This window comes from Hordeum vulgare, chromosome 6H (genome assembly GCF_904849725.1).
Source record: "Hordeum vulgare subsp. vulgare chromosome 6H, MorexV3_pseudomolecules_assembly, whole genome shotgun sequence".
Taxonomy (NCBI): Eukaryota; Viridiplantae; Streptophyta; class Magnoliopsida; order Poales; family Poaceae; genus Hordeum; species Hordeum vulgare.
This window is the reverse complement of record NC_058523.1, coordinates 3,945,311-3,958,914: the sequence shown is the minus strand read 5'-3', so window position 1 is coordinate 3,958,914 and position 13,604 is coordinate 3,945,311. Positions and strand designations below refer to the sequence as shown.

At 47.6% G+C, this 13,604-nt stretch overlaps 1 protein-coding gene across 1 annotated transcript; it reads left to right on the top strand.

The window, feature by feature from the left end:
• Nucleotides 1-2,495: 2,495 nt before the first annotated feature.
• Nucleotides 2,496-12,001, top strand: LOC123401995 (E3 ubiquitin-protein ligase UPL3-like). The gene is made up of 18 exons (XM_045095850.1): nucleotides 2,496-3,248; nucleotides 3,578-3,688; nucleotides 3,870-3,986; nucleotides 4,107-4,274; nucleotides 4,381-4,542; nucleotides 5,234-5,473; nucleotides 5,571-5,692; nucleotides 5,833-7,234; nucleotides 7,920-8,012; nucleotides 8,402-9,970; nucleotides 10,070-10,300; nucleotides 10,393-10,497; nucleotides 10,603-10,683; nucleotides 10,761-10,829; nucleotides 10,911-11,039; nucleotides 11,131-11,250; nucleotides 11,343-11,541; nucleotides 11,645-12,001. The coding sequence occupies exons 1-17, from the start codon at nucleotides 2,502-2,504 to the stop codon at nucleotides 11,406-11,408; spliced, it is 5,532 nt and encodes a 1,843-aa protein (XP_044951785.1). The 5' UTR covers nucleotides 2,496-2,501; the 3' UTR covers nucleotides 11,409-11,541; nucleotides 11,645-12,001.
• Nucleotides 12,002-13,604: the final 1,603 nt, after the last annotated feature.

Genomic DNA, 13,604 nt, shown 5'->3' with positions numbered 1-13,604 from the left:
TATTTCTTGAGTCAATGCATCATAACTGCAAGCACACATGACCAGTAATAACTGTGTTTTCTAATCATGAGAGAAAGAAAGATCTCTTCTGGTTCTAGAGTCTCCAATGGACTCCTCATGACAACAGGATAGCATATCAATACTCAAGCTTGGAGGGCAGCACATAAAGAGGACAACCAGTTATCAAAACCACCAAAAGTGCAAAGACATCAACACAGGAAACATGCAGGGCTATACCGCTGCAAACACCAGCTGCGACAACCGCCACCCACACCCTTTGTGCCTGCCACTCACAGGCATTCAACCACCAGTTCAAACGAAAGTGTCTCCGCCGTTCAAAAAATCAATGCCATTGCATACAACTAACTGGCATTCAATTGGTGTTTGAAACAAAAGTGTCACAAAGATTAAAAAAACTAGACCAAAACCAAGCATATTAAATCCGTTGATGGGGGACCAATGGCTTACCAATGATGTAGTCGAAGAAGAAGCCACCAAAGGGGCAGGGCAGGCCATGTCAGGGTGAGTGTCAGAGTGAGCGTCGGCCGCATGCCGACAGACTTGCTGCTGATGTTGGGCGACGACTTCTCCACTGTGCACACCACACGACACTCTCTTGTGCACCTGCATAAGGAAACCATATCATGAAAAAAGAGAACACCGTCCTAGAATAATAGTGCAACATCCAAACTCAAGTGCCATTGAAACAAATAACTACTTGATACTCAATTTTCCCACTTGATACTGAGTTGTAAGATGCAAATTCAATTTCCCACTTGATACTCAGTTGTAAGATGCAAATCTATTTTTCCCCGTATATTCTTGTAAATAATTTTGAACATTGTTTTCCTTTTCTATTTCCCAATGTCAGTGAGGAGTTGCATGTGATAGCTCAGAAAGTGTACCATGTTTTTAACATTTCCATATATTTTAGCAAGGTAACCTAGGCATCTAAATGTTTTTAGCATTTCCATATAGTTGCATGTGACGCGAGTAATGGGTTGAGGCCAGTAGTTTACTCCACGAAATGTTTGACCAAGAGTTCGTTTAAAATTCCAACTGGCCAGATCACCAGCCGTCCTTCAGCCGAGGCGCCTCATATCCGCCGACGTAGCCGCCCTTGAAGCCGTTGGCGTCGGTGTCGCCGTGGTCGCGCCTCCGACCGGTCCGGCCGAACCCGCCCCCGCGGCCGCCCCTCCCGCGCCGGGCCACATCCTCACGGCTGCCCCTCGCGTCCTCCGCTGCAGCAGAAACCACATCGCACCATGAGCAGCAGAAATGGAAGCTCGCAACGAAACATGAATCCAGCAATCGAATTGGATAGAGGGCGAATCGAGGTGCACTCACCGGGCGGCGGGGTCTTGGCGGGCTGCTTGGAGGCCGGCTTGGCTGGGGCCGGGGCGGCGGCCTTCTTGGCGGCGGCGGCGGCGAGGAGCTGCGAGGGGTCGTCGTCGAGGAGATCGAACCTAGGAGGAGGCCGCCGGCATGGACGATGGGCTGGGTTGGATTGGAGGAAGGATTGGGGCTCTGGAGGTGGTAGAACCCTAGCCGCCGCTGTGTTGTGGAAGCTGCTGTGCGAGTGTGTGTGTGGTGTGATGTGACATCAGAGTGTGCTGGTGTGATGACGAAAACGGGGCTGGAGGTTCGAGGTAATTACGGGCGTGCGTGTAGTGGAGGGTATTGGAGGTGGGGGTGGTTTGGTCATTTTGAGGAGGGTTGTTGGGACGGCTGTAGTGGGCTTCGGGGGTGGGTGTCGGCCTGCCCTGGCTTGATGTATGAGCCTGAAGAGTTGATGATTATGGAAATGCAATTTCTATTTTTTATTTTCATTAGAAAAAATAAACATTATGGAAATGATTCTATATGGACTACTCCCTCCATTTCTAATTATATTTGTGAGTATGAAAGGTGCACCATACAATAAAGAAGGTAAGCGAGCTTTTAGCTAAGAGCCAGCTCTAGCACGTGCTCCTAGGCATTTTATGAGTATGAAAGGTGAACCATATAATAAATAAGTATTACACTTTTGCAATGAACTATTGTACATGTTGGCTATAAGGTGAGATATAGATGACATGGCAATGACTTATAACCAGCAGCTGGCTATATTATTGTACTTGCTCTTATTAGTTGGGCACAAAAGGAGGAAGACATATTATTATTTTATTGATGGAGGAGGAAGAGAAAAGGGGTAGGGGAGAAGCGGTCGTGGAGGTGAAGTGGGAGTGAAGAGAAGAGAAGAGAAGAGTGGCAAAAATCCCGTCTTTCTCCGTCAGTGGCTAACCCTCTCCACAAAATCCCCAAATCCAACGCCATTAGCGCCCCCCCTCCATTAGGGATCCACCCCTCCTCCTCCCCCTCCCCCCACCGCGCCGCCGCCGGATCGATCCCGGCCGCCCGCGGGGATCAACCAGCCGCAGATCCGCCCGCCCGATGCGCCCGCTGCCGCCGGCCGCCTAGGCACGGCAGCGAGCCGCCCCGCCGGACCGCCCGTCGCGTGCATGGAAACGCGCAGCCGCAAGCGCGCCGCCGCCGCCAGCACCCCCTCCTCCTCCTCCCCCTCCCCCTCCTCCTCCAAGCGCGCCCGCACGGCCCCTCCTCCCCCTCTCCGCGCCCGCCGCGCGATGGACCCGTCCCCGTCCTCCCGCCGCCGGGCGCGCGCCGCGGCCGCCGCCGCGGAGAAAGGCAAGGACCCGGACCCCTCCTCCACCTCCAACCCCGCCCCGCCCCACCACCACCACCACGAGGACGAGGACGACGAGGGCGACGACGACGGGTCCGCAGCGCCCTTCCCGCCCTCCTTCACCTCAGCCAGCACCGCGCTCCAGGGCCTCCTCCGCAGGATCGGCGCAGGGCTCGACGACCTGCTCCCGGGCTCCGCCGCCGCCGCCGCCGCCTCCTCCACCGCCTCCGCGCAGCTCAAGCGGATCCTCGCCGGCCTGCAGGCCGAGGGCGACGAGTCGCGCCAGCTCGTCTCCCTCAACCAGCTCTGCGAGATGCTCTGCATCGGCACCGAGGACTCCCTCGCCGCCTTCCCCGTCGACGCCTTCGTGCCGCTCCTCGTCGGCCTGCTCCGCGAGGACGACGGCCCCGGCGCCAGCCCCAACGTCATGCTGCTCGCCGCCCGCGCCCTCGCCAACCTCGTCGACGTGCTGCCCTCTGCCTGCTCCTCTGTCGTGCACTATGGTGCTATACCGTGCTTCTGCGCCCGGCTCCTCACCATTGAGTACATGGACCTCGCCGAGCAGGTGACTTGACTCATTAACCCACCTAGAGATTAATCGACCCATCTAATCTAGCTAAAGTTGCACCTGGTTTTTCTTTTCTTTGCGCGAAATGAATATGCTGTTGCTTAGAATTTTGCATGTGTTCGCGCCATATTTGGACCGCGGCGAGACGATTAGCGTGTATGGCTGGATATTATGTCATCATCGATCCTGGATGCATCCACTTCTACTTATTTTGTTATCTCGGTAGATTCGCAAGGGAGACAAACATGTCGTCTTGCTCCCCTCGCCCATTCCCTCGCCGAGATACTGACAAATTTCGGTATCTGTTTTTGTGTTGATGCTCCTAGTCTCTGCAAGCTCTGAGGAAGATTTCGCTGGAGCATCCGACCGCCTGTTTGAGAGCTGGTGCACTAATGGCCGTCCTGTCGTATCTGGACTTCTTCTCTACTGGTGTTCAGGTATTTATTCGAATTCAACTCCATGGTTTCTTCATCAGAATGTATAGTTCATTTTGTCGTATTCACAGAGCATACACCTTGGTTCCATTCTACTTCAGTTTCGTTTCCCCTGTTTTTCCTGTGTGCACTGTTTGCTTCTACTTACCATATATGTTTCCTTGGTGGCCATGCATTCTTCTAGAGAGTTGCATTGTCTACTGCTGCTAATATTTGCAGGAAGCTGCCATCCGATGCATCCGAGTTCGTCATGGAAGCGGTACCGTTGCTCACTAATCTCCTACACCATCATGACTCTAAGGTACGTGCCTTCGAAGTCCAAGCTTCTGACCCTTGATCTCTCATCTCTTATTACGATATACGAATCCTGCCAGGGCACATACAATGGTTTCAACCTTTTATTTGTGCACATTGATTACAGGTGCTAGAGCATGCTTCTGTTTGTTTGACACGCATCGCAGAGGCCTTTGCTCACCAACCTGAGAAGTTGGATGAACTGTGCAATCATGGGTTGGTTGCGCAAGCCGCTAACTTGGTATCCATCAGCAACTCCCCAGGCCAGACATCGCTGAGCACATCGACATATACGGTATACACAAAGAAATGTGTTTTGCTATCCTTCTGTATTGTTTACTTTGGCCTTTTTCTTTCCTGTTGTCTTTGTCTTGCTAAGTGTGGATTGCTCATCCTTTCAGGGTTTAATCCGTCTTCTCTCAACATGTGCGAGTGGATCGCTGTTGGCAACCAAAACACTTCTTCTTCTTGGCATTAGTGGCACCATTAAAGAAATTCTTTCAGGGTCCGGTTTGGTTGCCGGAACATCAGTCGCCCCGGCTTTGTCAAGGCCTGCTGATCAGGTAGTTACATCTATCACTGGCTTTACTCTTCTGTGGGTGTTAGCTTTATGACTAGTTTTTACCATCTTTGATGGGACCCAATTCGTATGCATTACTCTATTGAAATTTGAGTAGCAGATGATGTACTAGCATTGCCTCTTTTCACATCCTCTCCACAGCTTACAAACTTGTTGAAAATGGAAAGGTTCCGTAACATTTGTGTAATTATACATGCCAGATAAATGCGTAATTTTCTTCAGTGCTGAAGAGAGTTATGTAGGATGTAGCAAACTAGTCCACAGTTGTCTTGAGGATGAACGTGCAGACTACCATCCAAAAGAAAGCTACAGAGCCAAGTAAAAATGCCATGTCTTAGGAGCATGGATTGCCAAACCAATTTAGTTATCATCCTTGATTTAGGCATCTTGCATCAAAACCTTTAAGATGTTCTAAGGAGGCACGAATAGGGAACAGAAATGCACAAGTAAATCATGTCTTGCAACAACCATATTTGATAGAGTTTCAAAAGAATCTGACATTTGTTGGATATAGACGTGTAATATTGTCTGGAGCTACTTCTCTTGCTTAGCTGCTCAAGCATTGATTAAAACAATAAACTCGCAAGTTTTTTTATCCGGAGTGGGACGGTGATATATGCTTGCATGCTTTTCTTGCACGTATGGTGTTCATATATTTACTCGTAACCCTGCAGATGTTTGAGATCGTGAGCCTTGCCGATGATTTGCTCCCACATTTGCCTGTGGGGATAATTTCTTTACCAACAAACTGTCGTGTATTTATTAAAGGCTCTTCAACAAGGAGACCTGCTCCCACCAGACAAGATGGGGCTGGTTCAACAGAAAATGAGAGGTCAGGCCATGAGAGTCTATTACAAGAGCACCCCGAACTTCTACAGCAGTTCGGTATGGACTTATTGCCCGTAATGACACAGGTCTGCTCTCTTTCTTATTTCTTGTTGACGAATTTTAATCACAAACTTTTGGACTTATTTTGGGTTCTCATACTTAATAACCTCTCCTGCCGGACAGGTGTATGGTTCAAGTGTAAATGCACCAACACGTCATAAGTGTTTATCTATCATTGGGAAATTAATGTGCTATAGCTCTGCTGAAATGATCCAGACTCTCCTTAGCACGACAAACATATCCAGGTACCAATACAAGTTTCTACTATGATGTGTGATTCGTTTCTTCCAGAGAATGGTTTCAGTCATTGGAGGCTGCATGCACTGCTTCAGTAGACAATGCTTTTTCTCTGATCCTTGCTGAGTTATACAAATGTCCCTTGCAGCTTCCTAGCAGGCATTCTTGCTTGGAAAGATCCGCAAGTGCTGATTCCTGCTCTTCAGATAGCAGAAATTATGATGGAGAAACTTCCCGAGACATTTTCCAAGTTATTTGTGAGGGAAGGTGTTGTTCATGCTGTGGAAGCACTTATATGTCCGGAATCCTCCAATATGGTGCCTCCTCAGGTACCACCACAGGATAAGGATGGTGATTCTGTTATGTCCTCACGCCCTAGACGACAACGTCGTCGTGGGGGTGCTGCACCTACAGAAAACAGTTTGTTAGATGTATCAAACGTTTCCAATTCTGGCATTGCCAGCGCGCCACCATGCTCTACGGAAGTTCCAGTCACCAGTCTCCGTTTTGAAGTTAGCGACCGTGCGAAGTCGTTCAAAGATAAATACTTCCCTTCAGACCATGGTTCAAGCGATACTGGAGTGACTGATGACCTTCTTACACTGAGAGCACTCTGTGCAAAGTTGAATACTGCAACTGACAATGTCGTAACAAAAGCCAAAGGGAAGTCAAAAGCCTTGAGTGCTAGCCATTTTGACATCTCACATGATGTGGAGGAACAGTTAGACCTGATAGTAAATGAAATGCTTGCTGAGCTAAGCAAAGCTAATGGTGTTTCCACATTTGAATTCATCAGGAGTGGAGTTATCACATCATTTCTTGACTATTTGTCATGTGGGACATTTGGTAAGGAAAAGGTATCCGAAGCAAACCTGCCGAAGCTTCGCCAGCAGGCGCTTAGGCGATACAAGTCCTTCATATCTGTTGCCCTTTCTGTTGACCATGAAAGGGATGAAACTCCAATGACTCTCTTGGTCCAAAAACTGCAAAGTGCATTATGTTCATTGGAACGTTTCCCTGTTATGCTCAGCCAGTCAAACAGAATTGGTACTGGAGGCTCCCGTCTGACCTCAGGTCTTGGTGCTCTAGCTCAACCCTTCAAGTTGCGTCTGTGTCGAGCTCAAGGCGAAAAATCACTTCGGGATTATTCATCAAATATTGTACTTATCGATCCCTTTGCGAGTCTAGCAGCTGTCGAAGATTTTCTTTGGCCCAGAGTTCAGCGTGGTGAGGCTGCTTCCAAACCTCAAGCCGCTTCTGCAAATAATTCTGAATCAGGTACACCTGGTGCCGCTGTTGGTGCATCATCAACACCTGCATCAGGCGGGCGTCCGACAACAAGATCAAAGTCATCTGCTGCAAGTGCTGGTACATCAAATAAGGAGTCTCTAGAGGAAAGCACTTGTAGTGCAAAGGCAAAAGGCAAAGCTGTTGTAAAACCAAGCTCAGCTGAACCGAAAGGACCGAACACAAGGAATGCTACCCGCAGAAAATCGGCCTCAGAGAAAGATTTGGACATGAAGCAAACACATGGTGACAGTAGTTCCGAGGTATGTTTTTTTTTTTTTTTTTTGCACTCTACATGAATAAGAGAACTCCAAAAAAGGATGTGATTGTTATTTCAGTATAGCTTCTTATAAGACTAGTGCAAATTGTAGAATCTTACCTATCAGGATAAGTAAAAACGTAGATTATATGAATCAAAATCGTAGAATCAAAAGGGTTAGTTTGTACCGTAAAGTCGTAGAATCATGTTTGAAAAAGAGGGCTTCTGACAACCTTTTGGTTATATCTCACACAAGCTGTATATATTTACCAATAACGTAGATCATCTTTGAAAAAGAGGGCTTCATGTTTCAAGACATATTTGTATAAGTACCAAGGCAATTGGCAAATACCCTAGGCTAGCACCAGATATCAACATGCATCTTCTTTGGGCATTGTGCCATGCCCATTTTTGTTATTCGTAGCTTCTTGCAAAGAAAGAGATAAAGCTCCCCACCCTTTTATATATAACTCGTGGTTGTTTGTTGGCTCTTTCTTGTTGATTCTCTCTTTTAGTAATGGTGCCATGCACCGAGGCCATCTTGTGCTGTATAGTTTGCCATAATGTTCAAGGGTGATTAAGCCATATAGTCAACCAAGCTCACAATTTAAAATCTGTTGAAGTTATTTTTACTTGAACTGGAACTTTACCAAGCAACACCTCTTTATCTGTTATGTGGTTGTGTGCAGGATGAGGAGCTGGACACATCTCATATTGAGCTTGATGATGCTTTAATGATTGACGATGATGACATTTCAGAGGATGAAGATGATGATCATGAGGTGATAGTTTTTATGATTTAATCCTTTTCATTTTTCTCGTAAACCTTGTATGTATTTGTATCTGGAGTATTAATGTGTTCATGAGATAGTTTCGACTTTAGACAGTCAGCCTGGCCTATTTTATACTCATGCTTAGGTGTAGTTGGGGGTACACAAGCATCTATATTTTCCCTGTTTAACCTAAGTGATGCATCCACAGAGAATACAAAGGCATTGGGGTGACTCATATAGTAAATTAGTTTATTTTGATTATAAGCTGTAAGGTGCTAGACTCAGGCATGCTTTAAGATTAGCATACAGGCATGTGGGAAATAAAGTTCTTATTTGAACAGCCTGAAGATCTTTTACTTCTTTCCGCATTAAAATAATAACGATGTTGAGATTCTCAGGTTCTCCAAGAGGGATCTCTTCCTATTTGTGTTCAAGATGGGGTGCATGATGTGAAATTGGGCGACGCTGATGACTCCAATGTTGGTTCAGCAAGTGATAACCAGGCGCAGCCATCATCTGGTTCTGGTTCCAGTGCTAGAAACATTATGGGCAGGGGAGTAAATGCTGCTGAATTTCGAAGTGCAGGTGCCTTTGGATCGCAAGGTGCAATGTCGTTTGTTGCTGCGACAATGGCTGGGCTGACTTCTGGTGGTGGCCGCGGTGTTAGAGGTGGTCGTGATCGGCGTGGCCTGTCACTTGGAGGTAGCATGAGTGAGCACAACAAGCTGATATTCATGGCTGGTGGGAAGCAGCTTAGCAAAAATTTGACCGTATATCAAGCAATCCAGCGTCAACAGATGCTCGATGAGGATGATGAAGAAAGGTTCAACGGGTCTGACTTGCCAAACGATGGAAACCGCTTCTGGGGTGACGTGTTCACGATAACTTACCAGAAGGCTGATAGCCAGGCTGAGAAGGGGTCCCAAGGTAGTTCTGCCTCATTGCATCAAAAATCAGAATCTTGCAGATCTGTTTCTGAAGCACACACGGTTTCTCTTCTTGATAGCATCTTACAAGGGGAACTTCCATGTGATCTGGAGAAAACAAACTCAACATACAACATTTTAGCGCTGTTACGCGTACTAGAGGGGCTGAATCAGCTATCCCCTCGTTTAAGAGCACAGACAGCATCTGACGATTTTGCTGAGGGGAAAATCGCTACGTTGGATGAGCTATATGAAGCTGGAACCAAGGTGCCTTCTGAAGAGTTCGTCAACAGTAAGTTGACACCAAAGCTTACTCGGCAAATGCAGGATGTTCTTGCACTCTGTAGCGGCAGTTTACCTTCTTGGTGTAATCAGATCACTAAAGCCTGCCCCTTTCTGTTCCCCTTCGAAACAAGGAGGCAGTACTTCCACTCCACAGCTTTTGGGCTGTCCCGAGCGTTGAATCGGCTTCAGCAGCAGCAGGGTGATAATCCCAATACAGGTAGTGAAAGAGAGGTCCGATTTGGCAGGTTACAGCGTCAGAAAGTTCGTGTTTCCCGTAACCGCATTCTGGATTCTGCCGCCAAAGTAATGGAGATGTTCTCTAGTCAGAGAGCTGTTCTTGAGGTGGAATACTTTGGTGAGGTTGGGACAGGGCTGGGTCCTACTTTGGAGTTCTATACTCTCCTGGGCCATGAACTGCAAAGTGCCCGGCTGGGATTATGGAGATCTAGTTCGCCTTACGATTATTCAGAAATGGAAATCGATAAGAATGGTGTGATCCATGCGGATTCTGACGATGATTTGCCAGCTCCTCAAGAACTCAACTCATCCGAAGATGCCCGGAATCTGATACAAGCTCCTCTTGGATTATTTCCTCGCCCTTGGCCTTCTAATGTTGATACCTCAGAGGGTAGCAGATTCCTCAAAGTCGTCGAATATTTTCGCTTGGTCGGTCGAGTTGTGGCGAAAGTCTTGCAGGATGGACGGCTTTTAGATTTGCCTTTGTCAACAGCATTTTATAAGCTAATACTCGGGCAGGTAAGCACAGACCCTCTTATTCGTGAAAACAGTATTTACTTGACTGTATGTCCTTCCAGTTTCAGCATTTACTAATGTAAAATGCTTTATTTTTGCTAGGAGCTTGATTTATTCGACATTATCTCCTTCGATGCTGAGCTTGGAAAGACACTGCAAGAATTGCAAGTTCTTGTTGAGCGTAAGAGGTTCTTTGAGTCCAGCTGTGGCAAGGATCAGCTAAAAGTTGCAGACTTGCGATTCCGTGGAGCTCCTATCGAGGACTTGTGTTTAGATTTTACTCTTCCAGGTTTTCCTGATTATGTTCTCAAAGAAGGCGAGCAAAACACAATTGTAAGTGACGTGTTTATCTTAGGGATTTCGTGTTCACATTTGCTCTTCTTTTTATGCGGGGAGTGATAAATAGAGTTTATTCTTTCCCTTAGGTTAATATTCACAACCTAGAGGAGTATGTTTCTTTGGTAGTCGATGCGACACTGAAGTCAGGGATTATGAAGCAGGTTGAAGCTTTCAGATCAGGTTTTAGCCAGGTGCGACCTCATTCTGTTCGCTTGTCAACTCCTTTTAATCAATTTGTAGATGTCTCGAGACTTATTTACTTTTCCTAAATGCCTGTGTACTTTTCTTTGTTTTAGGTCTTCGATATCTCATCCCTCCAAATATTTTCACCTCAAGAGCTTGACTATCTAATATGTGGTCGTCAAGAAATATGGGAGGTAATGCTTCATCTCCCTCTTCTTGATTTCACTTGTGTTCTGTTACATTTCCACTGAACTGGCCTTGATTGCTGCAGGCCGAATCACTGGTGGATAACATAAAATTTGATCACGGGTTTACTGCTAAAAGTCCTGCCATTATAAATGTAAGTGCACCTGTATTTTCCTATACCTTAATCTGGCACTGTATATGTTTAATGATATCTTGATCTTCTGCTTGTCTGCAGCTACTCGAGATCATGGCGGAATTTACCCCTGATCAACAGCATGCATTCTGCCAGTTTGTAACTGGTGCTTCTCGGCTTCCAACTGGTGGTTTGGCTGCCCTTAGTCCCAGGCTTACCATAGTTCGAAAGGTGCTTTATGTCGACATCTGCTGCATATGCGTCTTGGTTATTATTGTCTGCCATGTTTCTTTCTTAACCTGCTATCTCTTTCGATTGTCAGCACCCCTCGAGTGGGGTGAGTGCATTGAATACAAGCGGGGTAACAGACGCTGCGGATGACGATCTGCCCAGTGTCATGACGTGTGCCAATTATCTCAAACTACCCCCGTATTCCACAAAAGTAAGCATGGTTTTATCCTCTGGTGTTTGGTGGCAAGTTTAACGCGCTGTTGTATCCCCGCTAACTCGGCTTGTTTGGACGTGTTCTCGCAGGAAGTCATGCGCAAGAAGCTGCTCTACGCCATCCTAGAAGGCCGTGGATCTTTTGATCTATCCTGAGCTGATAAACTAACGATACAGGGCTCACCATTGGATGCCCGTCAATTTTATCCCGAAATAGTTTTCTTCTTCGTTGCCTGCAATAACATAGGTTGAGGTTACCAGCCGCTCCGCATAAAGCTTGAAAGATCAGGTCCTAGCAGTTAATTACCAGCCTTAAGGTTCTGTTTGGCTTCGTTGTGAAGTCTTTTGCTTCCCCTCATCCTCATGTGCTGTTTTGTGTTGTGTTTTTTCAGTCGAACCTGCTGAAGCGGCGAGCCTCGCGAGCACCACCGACAAGTATCAGGAGCACCTTTCCTCCAATACATTGTAAATAAAAAGGAGTAAACATATTTGTCGTAAGGATTTGTTCGCTCGTTGGCGATACCATGTCTTATGTACCGATTTGAGAATGTTGCTGTGTTTGCTTCGACTTTCTGTACATGTGTAACTTGATAATAAATTCGTGCGCTCTAGTCTATTTGAGGTTATTCTTTGTCTCGTTTCCGAGCTAGTCAGGGTGTAGACCAAACTTGAAACCCAGGTCTACGGAATTGGTTTGCTGGCATGTTAAATGCAAGCAACATTTTAAACATGGCAAATATGTTCGGTCAGTGTTCTTGCGCGATGTCGTGTTATTCCGTGGACTTCTCCACTACATTTCGATGTGGTGTCCTGCTACATTTCTCCAATACTGGCGATGATACAGAAACAATGTGTTCATTGATAAATGTTAGGATGCTGATACCAAACAAGGAAACATTATGTGTTGCCTATATATGTTAGCACGAGTATATATATAGCTCCAAGTAAATTGACCAAAACGAGACGTTCTAATAGAGAAAATGGTCACCAGAGATTTTGTTATTGGAATAAAACCACAAAAGCAACAGACCAGGGATTAATGTAAATCGTATTTTAGAGTCGTGGGTAACTCAGCAGCAAAATGCCTTTCCAAAATCATCTACTCCAGAATAAGGAGTTCATTTGTATGAATTGAATCACTGGAAGTTTCTGGAAAGGCATTTGTGAATTTTGGTGAACTGGAAGGAGTACATATGTTCTTCTTGATAACCACTATGTTGAGTATCGTGGTTGTTTAGATACACTACGATTTGTTCGTGTTTGTACTCAAAAATGATCATATACTCCTATGTATATGCCCACGAGGCTCAAGCAATACAACAACTATTCCACCAATCTCTTTCTCTCTTTTAACATGGTATCTGTCGCAAGTTCTTAGACCTAGCTGCCGTCCAACGCTTCCACCCCACGCGCCGCCCCCGGGGCGATCGGCGTCAATGACAGCCGCCGGGGGCCGCGCCGCCCGTGCCTAGGGTTCGTCCGCCGGTCGTGTTGATCGGCTATCCTAGAGAGTCTTTTTCCTAATCTCTTGATCTGGGTGTTCTCTCTTCCGTTGGTCACTTTGATCGGCGTTTTTTTGGTTTTTCGACCTAAGATCGGTTTGCGTCGCCGCCGCCGTCGTCGACCACGACGCCTCTACTCCGACATCGACGCGACCCGACCTCTTCACCGACCCGGCGACCTCGCGTTACACGGCGGACCCTCACAACCATTGATTGCGCGTTTGCTCGCCCGTCACCCTGCACCGGTCATTGCCGCCCTTCTCCAACCGGGACCGCTTCATCACCACCCGCCTCTAACGTCGCCCCGTACGGTCACGCACCGGCTGCCTCGGCCTGGCTACGTGGGCCTGGCTCCCGCCTCTTGCCGCATCGCCTGCCTCGGGCCGGTTGTCGGCTCCGGTCGCGTCGGCCTCACCGCCTGCCTCGGGCCGACTGCTGGCTGGAGGCTCTGTCGGCCTCGACGGCTGCCTCGCACCGGCTACGTCGTCGGCCACGTCAGGCCTTTGTCCACGACGTGTCCCCGGGCGATCCTGGAACGCCTAGTATGGCCCATCGTCAACATCAACTTTTTCCGTCTACGCATGCCCGGTGCTGGAAACACCGACGCGTGCCTTCGTCCATGAAGTGTCCCCGAGTTTGGAATACTCGGAGCGACATCTCGTCAACAATGTCTTCTTCCCGACGGACCACTACCTCGACACCACTATGTCGATGACTAACTCGACGCCTCCGTGCCCCCATGGCTCCACGACGACTACCTCGACATTGGCCACCCCGACTGGAATACGACCACATCGACCCTCACACGGCTACCTCGACCACGGCTATACCATGCTACCCTATCGGCTAC

Coding starts and splice junctions, on each gene's coding strand:
- LOC123401995 (XM_045095850.1), top strand. CDS start 2,502: ATGGAAACGCGCAGCCGCAAGCGCGCCGCCGCCGCCAGCACCCCCTCC. Junction 3,249..3,577: donor ACATGGACCTCGCCGAGCAG/GTGACTTGACTC, acceptor TGATGCTCCTAG/TCTCTGCAAGCTCTGAGGAA. Junction 10,684..10,760: donor GTCGTCAAGAAATATGGGAG/GTAATGCTTCAT, acceptor TGATTGCTGCAG/GCCGAATCACTGGTGGATAA.